The sequence below is a fragment of the Chaetura pelagica genome, unplaced genomic scaffold, assembly GCF_000747805.2.
Source record: "Chaetura pelagica isolate M959 unplaced genomic scaffold, ChaPel_1.0 scaffold377, whole genome shotgun sequence".
Lineage (NCBI taxonomy): Eukaryota > Metazoa > Chordata > Aves > Apodiformes > Apodidae > Chaetura > Chaetura pelagica.
This window is the reverse complement of record NW_009953908.1, coordinates 1,281,715-1,293,511: the sequence shown is the minus strand read 5'-3', so window position 1 is coordinate 1,293,511 and position 11,797 is coordinate 1,281,715. Positions and strand designations below refer to the sequence as shown.

General features: G+C 38.2%; 2 protein-coding genes across 2 annotated transcripts in view; both read right to left on the bottom strand.

The window, feature by feature from the left end:
* SFT2D2 (SFT2 domain containing 2) overlaps positions 1-2,407 on the bottom strand; it is a 9,556-nt gene extending 7,149 nt beyond the window's left edge. Inside the window, exon 1 of the mRNA XM_010001447.1 lies at positions 2,399-2,407. Within this exon, the coding sequence (XP_009999749.1) occupies positions 2,399-2,407 (9 nt within the window). The remainder of the gene's footprint in view (positions 1-2,398) is intronic.
* Positions 2,408-3,554: 1,147 nt separating this feature from the next.
* Positions 3,555-11,797, bottom strand: part of TIPRL (TOR signaling pathway regulator) — a 9,425-nt gene continuing 1,182 nt past the window's right edge. Inside the window, exons 2-7 of the mRNA XM_010001446.1 lie at positions 9,234-9,413; positions 8,247-8,346; positions 6,968-7,099; positions 6,466-6,561; positions 5,639-5,701; positions 3,555-3,728 (exon numbers count right to left, since the gene is read on the bottom strand). Of these exons, the coding sequence (XP_009999748.1) occupies positions 3,579-3,728; positions 5,639-5,701; positions 6,466-6,561; positions 6,968-7,099; positions 8,247-8,346; positions 9,234-9,413 (721 nt within the window). The 3' untranslated portion in view covers positions 3,555-3,578. The remainder of the gene's footprint in view (positions 3,729-5,638; positions 5,702-6,465; positions 6,562-6,967; positions 7,100-8,246; positions 8,347-9,233; positions 9,414-11,797) is intronic.

Below are 11,797 nucleotides of genomic sequence, written 5' to 3'. Positions count from 1 at the left end.
GCCGCGCCGGCGGGGGCGGCTCCGTGGCCGGAGCCAGCCCCGCCATCGGGGGGAGAGGTCCTGGAAACGGCTTGGTGGGTCCTGTGCCCCCTCCCGGGCCGCTCTGCCGGAGCAGGTGTAGGAACTTAAGTCCTGCGAACCGTCCGAACCGGCGGGATTTAGGCGCCCATTCCCAGTTTCGTGTGGCAGAGATTATCTTCGTAGTAAATTACAGATTTGCTTAGGGTTTTTCAAGAGAGAGCAAAAACTCTCAGTTTCCTCAAAGAGCCAGGCATTTCTTACTCTTACACATTCCCTAAGAGTCAGGGGCAGGAGCTGACATCGTCCGAACCGGCGGGATTTAGGCGCCCATTCCCAGTTTCGTGTGGCAGAGATTATCTTCGTAGTAAATTACAGATTTGCTTAGGGTTTTTCAAGAGAGAGCAAAAACTCTCAGTTTCCTCAAAGAGCCAGGCATTTCTTACTCTTACACATTCCCTAAGAGTCAGGGGCAGGAGCTGACATCTAAACTGTGCTGGTGTTCTCCAGACTTCTGAAAGTGAAGAGTCCACTCTGCCAGTTTTACTTACTCTATCTCCTCCCAGCTCAGAGACACAGCAATATAGATTTCATTTTGCTCCCAGTGTTCTGAAGAAGTCTTGCCTTATTTTCCTAACTAGCTGGAGCAGTCTGGTGACAGGCAAAGGCACACGGGAAACTGCAACATCTTACCAGAATGCAGAAGTTCAGCATCATCAGTAGTTATTTCAGTTTATTTTGCTCAGATAAAAACAGAACTGTAAAACGTTTGGTACATTTTATTTAGTGACATACAAGAAATAAACTGCCACATGTTAAACTTGCCACAAAACAGCTGGAGAATCATCACCCTGCTCCCTCCCCCTAAAAATGATGCATTCAAAGTGCTACTTTTCTGTGGAAAATTTGTACCACAGTTTGCGGTACACGAGGTTACACTGCTGCTTCTTGATATTCTGTGTAGTATAAGAGAGTCACAAAGTGCTCCTAGTTTTACTTTGTTCAGTAACTGTAACTTCCTAAATGTGTTCTTGCTATTTCCCCAAGGTGTGTGTTCCACTTCAACACGCAGCACCCAAACCACATGGGTAACACATACAGTCAGGATTCAAGGCCATTCGAAACAACTCTATCAACAGGTCACAAATTGGTATGCATGATGTACAAGATAAAATACACAGTATAAGCTAAACATGCAGAGCACTCTTTTCAGTGCTGGGTGTTGATTCTGTGGGTCCCCCCCACCCCGATACCTTAGCCCAATGGAGCTTAACATGAGCATCACTGACTAAACCCAAATCAATTTTAATTAACAAATGCAGACAGAGTTTCCTTCATGCTAGCACTACATCAGCTCTCTTCCCAGTTACCACCAGCTTTAAAGTGTGTCTTTACAAGCCTTTAGGGCATGTAAAATAATAGATGCTTTAAATCAGTGCCATGATTTACTTCTACCAGCAAAATACCTCTTCACCCCCATTTGTTGTTCCCTTTTCACTAACTCCCTCTATCACTGGAGTGGACCTAAAGAATCTTATATTACCAAATGAATGTTCATCACTTCCAGGCTTAATTCATTTGCAGCCAAGGCTTTCTTTTTCCTGACACTAAAATCTTTAGGAAATAAGTGCAGGAAGATGAAAAAAGCCAAGAGAATTTAGGAGTCTAAAGGGAAGTATAGAGGATCTCACCTCTATTTCAAAGTGGCTGTGAATTCCCTCACACAGATCATGTCTAGCTGATAACCGTTTATTTCAGATACTGGTTCATTTCAGTTCATTCACTCATTTTATCCTGTAAGATTTTGTGCAGTAATTCTTTCCAAAGGCTTCCAAAGATAAGGCTGAAGGTATATTCAGGAAAAAAAATAAATTCAAATCAGTAACTTTTTACAAAATGATCCTCACAGACTCCCAATGAGCTAGGCATGTACTAACTAATTTTTAAATACAGGAAACTGAGGCACAGAAAAGTGACTTCCCCATGGTTAGAGCAAATCAGTGACACAGGAAAAACTGCAGTCAGGTTCTGCCTTTCAATGTTAGGATCAAGTCATTAGACCAGGCTGCCTCAGATAAAAGTGAAACAAAGTGTGCTGTTTGTTTTTATTAAGAAAAGTCACTTAGATGGAAGTAGAGTTTTTTCTAAAAAACTCAGGGATGTCTCTAAGTGAAAACTGTTTCTCAAAAGACCTGGTTTAATACCAGCTTTTGATGTGGGTTGTTTTTATTAAGCCATGCAGAGTAGAATATGAAGATTTTTAAACAAAACCTCCGAGATATCAGAATGTGTACACATTCTTATCTGTAACCATCTTAAACCACGCCTGCTTTTTGCATTTCATTGAGTGTGAGCAATAAATGTAGGTAAGACTGTTTACCTCCCCCATTCTTAAGCCAAACCATGAACGTAATTTAGAATTTCCAAAAGCAATACAAATAGTTAAAGTTTAATGTACAAAGTCTTGAGTTAAAATCATGACTATACATATGATCACACTTCTATTAATAATAGAACTTCAAGAATTTTAAAAATAAACCAAAATGACACATCTGAAATACATGTTAGCATCCTTTTAAGACAATACAGGAACTTGTTCCTCAAACTGCAAACAACAGAACCCTTTAGGGATTAGAGACCCCTCTCTCTTCCATGGCCTTAAGTCACCCTGTGATTCAGCAATTCTACTGCCAGGGCAGTGTAACTACCATAGGTAGGTAGTAAGCATCCAATAGGTCCAACATAAAGTCACTGCACTACAATGAGTTTCCAGCACAGTAAGTGACTCTCCAGGACTGCCTAGAGAAATCTACTAGTATTTGTTACAAGATTTACCAGTGAGTGTCTCTGTTAACCTCCAGCTTTTCCCCTGCTCTGGAGTTAGTGCTTCACAAAGAAGGTAGTTTTACCTTTAAATAGTGTCAAAGAAAGGCAATTTTTTATCTCCATAAATCTATCCTCATACGAGATGAATATTCTTAAGTTTAAGTCTGGATCAGAGAATACAAAATGTAACTTATTTGGTTATCAGCTCACAATAGGGGAAGCCAAGCAAAATGTGTAGTTTAGGGCTGACAGCTCGAAACAAACACAGAGAACAATCTTTTTTTCCTTTTTTTTTTTTCTTTTCTGTGGATGAGTTCTCAATATTGTCATGCCAATCTTATGACTCTCATAATCTCTTTGTATCTGAAGCAGCAATAACAAAATCTTCCTAGACGTTTTTGTGGTGGAGGGTCCAAACAATACTCCTGCCTATCTGGTGAACTAAACAGAACTCAGACTCTCAATCACGAGAATGTTTCTCCGATACCATTGAAGCCTGTAACTCCTAACTCGTCTGTCACTAACTCCAGACACAGGTTTTAAAAAACAAAACAAAACAAAGAAACAGACAAAAAAAACCACATTAGCAAAACCTGCTTGAAATGTTTTCCCTCAGGGCTACAGAAAAAATAGCCAAATTCTTTATTCCACTAGTAGTGAAACCGCCCCCTCAATGGCAATTGTTACCTGATCACATTGTCTTCGGTTTACTTCAAGTCCATATAAAGTCACGTTTATTTAGATTTAACACACATGGTTTCCAGTGATGCTTCTGCTTTAGGCTCCAGCTTCTCTGGAAATTCTAGTTTTTCAAGGATTGTCTCCTTTATGGGTAGATACTGAGAGATCTCGTTAGGTTCCGTGAACAGGGAAGGAGGAACGTGCTAAGAAGGAAATATTTTACACAAAACAAGTGAATTTAAGTGTGTGTGGGGAAAAGTATTCAAAAATCAAACTTTCACAGGCAATTAATCTATAGTTTACCTGATTTCAACACCTAAAGTCAGGTATGATTATTAAGTTACCTTATAACTTCATATATACATAGCCTTTTACTCCTTGCGTGGATCAACAGACTAAGGAAAGGCTTTTAATGTTTTTAAGCAGTAGATTATAAGAGCACAATAATGTCAAAGACATTCATGATCAGCTACAATGTTTTAAAAAAGCATGTTTATGATCCGGATGTACCAAACAGCCTTGAGAAAAGAAGGCTTCAGGGAGACCTTATTACAAAGTTCCAGTACTTAAAGGGTGGCTACCAAGATGGAGACTCCCTGTTTACAAGGAGTCACATGGAAAAGACAAGGGGTAATGGGCACAAGTTGCTCCTGGGAGATTCTGATTGGACACAAGAGGTAAATTTTTCACCATGAGGACAATGAGTCAACACTAGAATAGTCTCCCAAATGAAGAGGTAGATTCCCCCACATTGAACAGTTTTAAGTCTCAGCTTGACAGGGTGCTAAGCCATCTCATATAAACTATAGTAGTACCTAGAAAGAATGCATCAGATGATCCTTGAGATCCTTTCCAACATGGCATTCTACAGCCACAAGGGATCTCATGCTTAATGTCTTCTAGCTATTGCAATATGTTCACTGAAGTTGCTCAGATTTAGCTATTGATATACTGTATACCTCAATATGTATCTTAGTTTTATGAAGTCGACCACAGACATTTATGTGAAATATTATAACTCATTGGATTTTAATTTCATATTTGAATAAATTAGGTGGCTTCATATCAGTATCTTTCTCTGGAGATTCCTGTAGACAACTTCACCACGTACAAGACATTTGATGAAGAAAAAATAATCTATACCAAGCAAACCACCTTCCAACTTTAAACAACATTTTTAAAGAAGTGTATCCAGAGCTATTCAAATGCCACTTGTATTTTGGCTTCCCCTAACATGCAAGGAATCATACTGCTGTTTCAATTATTTCAAACCTAGATGAAGCAGGAGTCTATTTTGTCCTTAACTTATACAAGCTGATCTAGAGCACTATTTCCTCTCTATAACAGCAGGCAGTAAAATTCATTTAAAAGCACAGATGATAATTTTTAAACATGAGGTGAAGTAAAACCTAGATAACTAATTTGTATTTCAAAACCCACAAAGCTGTCAAAAAAACTCATGTCTAGATTTAGTCCTGTTTATAAGGATTACATATTGTTAAGAAACGACACAATGCCCCTTTCTTCAAAAAGAAAAACATTTAGCAAAAATATTCCCTCAGAAGGTTAGTAACACATTAGTCACTTTTTACAGGTGAAGGAAAAACAATGGAGAAGGAAGGAAAAAAACAAAAATACCCAAGATCAGTTGCTGGGTCAAGAATAAAAGTCATCCGCTGCAATTCCAAATGTGCCACAAATTATTCTGAGCCATTACTAACATTTTAAGGTAGGCTATTAAACTTATGTGAGACAAACTGGATGAGTCTATTACCAAACAGATATTAACCCCTAATACCTGCAAGTATACAAAGAAGCCCTGCAATTTAGCATCATGGGACACAGAGGTCCTCATTTTGTGGCTGAACAGTTGTGAGAAAATAAAATTCAAAAAAAATAAAAACATCTACCAAAAGTAGAAGTAGCAACCCAATCTCATATCTTGCCATGTGATCCGAGCATTTACAAATGCAAATTTGCTCTGAAATCACCAAAACAAATGTTGCATAAGCAGGAGGTTAGGGAGAATGGCTTACAGACACAGTATCTTCTATGCTGACCATAACACAATTTTAAAAAGCAAACAGAAAAAGAAATGTAACAAATGCAATACCTTTAAACTTGATATTTTGCTTTCTCTGGATGTATATTCTCGCAACATGTAATCCTTGTCAGCCTAATGGGAAAAAAATGGCAAAAATTAATGACAAAATTATCTAGTATCAGTGCAAAAAGAGCATTTTAAATACATAGAATTTAATAAGTATTTAAACTTGGTTGATCACAGATTTTCACCTGGGAGCAGAAATATGTTCAAATGCACGAAGACAGATGTTTAGCAATATTCTCTCTTTCTCAAAAAACACCTTTCTATGTGCATGCATGAAAAAAAAAATAATTCTATGACTAAATATGCTTGTTACTCTTTATTCAGCTAGAACTCCTTCATCAGTATGAATAAAGCTAGACTGAATAAGCAAACCACAACTGTTACATTCCATGTTATTTATGAGATACTAGAACTCAGTGTAGTATGGACAGTTATTTGCAACTTAAAACTTGCAGTTGTGTATCAGACAAGCCAAAAAAAAACCACTTTACTTGGAGATGAGGATAAGAACAATATCACACCATTCACTGTTGCCTATTTTTCCTCTTGTACTTCCTTTCTGATCTGCATCTGCCAAATATATTAAAATAATTACTTCACATGAGGGACAGCCTACTTTGCTCACGCAGTGCTTAGCCACATGGCATCCAGCACTTGGTTGCTACTTCTGCACCACCACAATAATAAAATACACTTGAAAGTTCAGTTCAGGTCATCTCCATACACCCTGACATCAGTATGAAATTACAGGAATGTCAGCAGGTCTTCTCTGAAAGTAACATGGCAAGGGAGCATCTGGACAATACAAATAATGGTGAGTAAGAGTTTACCTCATGATGAAGCCTTGTATCATTCATCCTGATAAGTACCCCATCAACTCGCAAGAAAAACCTTAGCAGCACAAAAAAGCTGGAAGGCATAACTCTCTGCAAAAATAAAGATGTTCCATTCAGCATATTACAAAGCTTTCAAGTATGCATTTATCTACATCAGATATTCACAAAACATAGTGTGAGGAGCTTTCAGTAATAAAAGTCAAAATTTGGGCTCCTGATACACTGCAACTATCACTGGACAACAGGAAAGACAAGGTCTCAAAAAGATTCGTAGATAGGATGCATAAGTGGGAAAAGATTGTTCCCTGAAGCAACTGTGTTTCAAATTTCAAGACAAAATAGCTTCCAGTAAGGATACATTTCTAAAAGGAAGGATAAAGATCCTTGCTTTTTAAACTTTAAATCCCAGAAGGAACAATATGCAATAAGTTACTCCATTTTGCATATAGGAGCCAACTGAATCGTTGAGCGTCTTGTAACACTTTTCAGTACTCACTATTTTAACACTCAGACTTGATACCCCATGATCATGAAGTTCGTCTTCAAACAGAAGTACTTCTTCAAAAAACATAATTTGTTCCCTGGCTTTCAATTTCTCTGTATTTATGTGTTCTGTTGTAGGAACAACCTGAAGAAAAAAGTTAAGAACAGTTAGTGTATGAATTTGTCGCCAAGCTACATAAAGTTTGTCCTGATCTTTTAAATCACACAATTGCTAGTTTTAGAAAGGAAAAGCTTTTAGGGCACTAAGCTTAAAATATTGCAAGTTTTTAAGAGAAAATTTAAAATTAAAACCAGTTTCCAAGACTAAACATCAATGAAAGCAAAAACCAAGAATGGAAAATTCTGAATAAACCTTCTACTGGATACAGGCTCATTAGGGTTTCAGCTGCAAACAATCCTGCTCACTTCCTGTATTTCAAACATTTGAAAATGCCTCATGTTTAACATAAAAATGAGAAGTTCTGGGTTATAAGCAAGATTCCATGCATTCAGTATCTCTAACCCATTACAAACCCTGAACAGGATTCTAATAGAGCCCTTCCACGGAAATAAAGTACCTGTATGTTTTCCATCTCGTGGTCTCCACATACACTCATACACTTTCACTGCCTCAAGACTACAAGGCCAACAAGACATTGTTTCTTTCTACGCTGCACGTCATTCCAGAGTAACTCAACTGACCTATAACTCTTGCAATCCTAGTGAATTAATATAGATTATCTACTTAGTAGCAAGCCATTTACATACAGTAAAAAGAAGCTGGGAACTTCAGTCTTATTTTAAAGTAAGTAACGACAAGAAAGGGCCTATGAGTTTAAGTATGAGTTACTGTTGCAGAAAAGCAAAGTCACTGAAAGCAGCCAGATCTACGTATCTGCTTAGACAAAGGGGCAAGGAACTGAGAGTAAGGGTACTGGAGAATTACACAGCTGAGAGTTAGTTGTGTGTGAGGAGCTCAGAGCTTCAGAGGGGCATCCACAAAGCACTGAAGATTCCCACGTGCTTTACTCCCTGGGTAAGTCCTCACTAAGAGACACAATGGCATCATTTTATATAATGCTAAAATGCTTTACAAAAAATAACCCAGTTTAAGTAAGCCATGATTTGATTAGGATAAAATGCTGAGAGAAATGAAAAGCCCAATCTATACATTTAAGTTAGAAATTATAAAGCATGAAAGATTTTACAGAAGGTAAATGACTGCTTAAAAAAGTGTTGGTGTTTGACTGAAACAGTATGTAATCAGCATTAAACAAGAAGAAAATGGCTACCTTTAATGTTGCAGTATCTCCCAGTAATGTTCCTTTGTAGTCTGTTGTGTACGTCCAATCATATGGCTTGACAACTTCCTTAGTGTGCTCAGTCTCACTCCTCAAGAAGTGACAGAGAAAACAGCATGCTTTATAGTAATTCTTAAGAAAATTACAACCTCAGATAAGATGATGAATAAAGATTCCCACACTCATCAAGAAGAAAAATAGCAGCATTGTCTGTGCTGCAATGGCCTTAGAGGTCTCTTCCAACCTCTAAGATTTTACAACAATGTCAAGATTTAATAACACAGTACTGTGTTTTTCACATCTGCTTCCATGATAAATTAGAAAATTGTTACCAGAATTCTTGTGCTAATACTATCTCAGTCCTGAGTCAAAATAAAGATTTTAGTTCAACGCTTTTGAAAAAAATGCATTTTAAGATACTTCTTTAAGAAGGAAGCCAAAAGCAATCTGCTAATAACACATAGCAATCATTAACACCGTTATTGCCCTAGTTTTCATGACACCTTTGAACTCTGTCTACACTTTCTTTTAGGTGCTCTGCAACTAACTTGGTAAATACTAAGCAGTACAGTCAGTTCTCACGCGTGATAATTGTTCTGCTACATTCCTAAGGCTAAGGTTTTGAACACATACAGCATTTTGCACTTTGAAATGCCACACAATACCTGTGTAATGCCTGAGGCCCTGTGAGTTTGAATAAACAGAAACAGCATTAAGCCCTGTTAATCTTGTAGTGTATTTAAAAAAAGCAAAGACATAACTGAAAAACACAGTTGACTCTATTTTGGGTCATAATAACCAATATTTATAGGGTTATAATGGCAAAGACAAGCTAAGCAACTTCTGTTCTCACAGTGTATCTATGGTAGAACCAGATCCAACATGGTGTTCAAGAGCCCAGTTTGCTATTTTAAGTAGTTTAGGACAGTTTCACATACAACACACCAGTACTTGCCCACTGGTGATAAGATACTGTACCTGCTCTCTTGCCACTCCTCTGCACAAGCCACTTTGATCATACCTTGACAATTATTGACACATTTTAAAGCATCTGTTGCATTGAACTCAATTCCAAAACCATGGTCATGCTGTATTCTTAGGATATTGTCTCCAAACATCATCTCTGGCAGGGAAGGCATGTGTAACTCTTCAGCCAATCTGCACAGAAAAATAAAAGTTTCACAAGGAGATCAGTCTGCTATAGTTCAGTAAAAGCAGTCCTTGTTTTGGAATAAATGTTTTTTAAACCAGGGTAATTTAGAAAACACATCATCAATATGTTCTGCAAAACTTGGTTGTTTTCCCAGTTTAATCACTTGACATGAATTCCAGAATCATTGATCTGAAGTGACTTTTCCACCACAAAAGTGTTCCTAAAACATTTCTTCATCAGGCTCATACAAAAGTCTCATACTTGAGGAATCAAAAAAGTATCCGATAGGCATGAAGCAGCACCTTTCAGCCTGTTGTAGCAAATCCCTGGATGGTCCATCAACTACTTTGTCAGGTGCCCAAAACAAAGTTTTAGAAACAAGCAATCAATGTCAGCAAGTTTAAATCCACTACACACTGGTCCCCACCTCCAAATTTAGCAGCCTGCAAAAAGGGGATGAAAACAACCCTGGCAGAGTATGTGGAAAGTGCAGAAGACACTGCTGTGCTCTGTTACTTTCCCAAGCTGGTAGAGAACACATGCCAGTATTTGTAACCCTAAGCATGAAAGCCAGAGCCACGGACACAGACCCAACTGCACAAAATACTGCACGGACCAAGCAAGCATGAACCCTGCAGAAAATCTCAAACCATCTTATTTTGCATATTGTTCTATGTCAGTCTTTATACTTAATTATACACATGTGCCTATATACATACACTATGCAAACACACACGTGTATGAAGGCTTTATATACACACTGACACTACTTACCAAAAGACTTCCTATACTTCTGTTCCTCCCTACCACTACTGACTTTACTTGCCAAGATCAAAAAGAAACAGACAACACCTAGTGAGAAGAAAGCTTTAGAAAATGCATTAATTATAGGGACGGGAAGAAAAAAAGTGTCCTAATTGCAACTTTCACATTGATAAGGCACTCCTGAACAAAAGTGGTTATTTCTGTAACCTTGCATACAAAAGAACTTTATGCTAATCAAACGGAAACAAAACCAGTGAAATCGCAGACCTGAAGAATAAGAATAACGTTATGAGCTTTTCCATTTCATCTTGACCTGCAAAGACCTACTCCAGCACAGAAGCGAGTTCCTGGCTACAGAAGTTGCCAAGGGATTTTTGTGATATGTTTGCCAGAAAAAAAACTCCTACAGATACTAATTATGTACCCCAAGCAATAGAAAAAAGGCAAAACGCCAAGAGAAATACATTATAAAAGGAAGCTGACTAAAACCTCTGCAACTGGATAGTTCTTGACTTTTCAAATTTCAAGTGGAGAAATCGTTTTGGAGATCTCATGCTAGGTACCAAGACCTACAAGTAAATGGCTAATTTTTACTTTCCTATCCTGCAAAATCCTGTGTGTTGTGGCTCTTGCAACTTCACTTTTCAGCCTTTTTCAACATGTTCTGAAAACTTGTGTGCCCCTCAATAACACCTAAACAGACAAAGGCAATTTATGAAAATTACGGAGTTGACTGCTCATTTTTAAATACCTACAGTTAAAAAAACCTGAACAGATCAGAAGATGAGTACAGCAGGCAATTTGGCTTCAGCACTGGCAGTTCAAGCCTCTCTCCTGTTCCCAGATAACCTAGTTAATATCCTCCTGCTCTTTATTCTAAAGATCTTTATTTTTAAGAGCTGAAATCCTACAAAGTAATTCTCCACAAACATGACATAAACAGTCCTCCTTCCCCTGTAGGACACAGGTATAGCCCAGCTGCACGTTGACACCTGGCTACAGAAAAAATACTAAATCACAAGATTCAAGTTTTCTTACCTATAACTGCAAAAAATAAAGGCCAATTAGTCAGAAGCAGTTTGAGAAGATTATTTTAGGCATCAAACACAAGATAAAGATGGAGAAAGAGACACAGTTTTTTTTACCTGTTTCATGGCAAACATCCAGTTAAAAAAGAAAAATAGTGCTATGCTGTTATGGTAAAAAAAAAATACCATTTACATTATTTACTATAACAATAATTTTTAAAAGCATAACATTTCAAGACACGGAGCTTTATACAAAAACATTAGTCTCAGGAAAGTTAAAGCAACACAAACAACGACACATTTAACAATACTAACAAGACTTCCACGTAAGTATTCCAGAAACTGAAGCCAAGAAGCATCTGTCAAATCCAACTGCCAGCCAAGCTGAACTGTTCGGTCCCACATTAGCACACCTGACTTAAGCACCTGCTGCTGACACAAGGGCATTTCCCCACGCTTTCAGACAGCAGCGGAAAGGACTAGCACAAGGAGAGAGCAAATGTCTCGCCCGAGGACACGAGGCGCCCCGGAGCCCCAGCTGTCAGAAGCCGGGCCCGCAGCCCCGGGGCTCCTCCCCGTGCCCTGGGGAAGGGCCG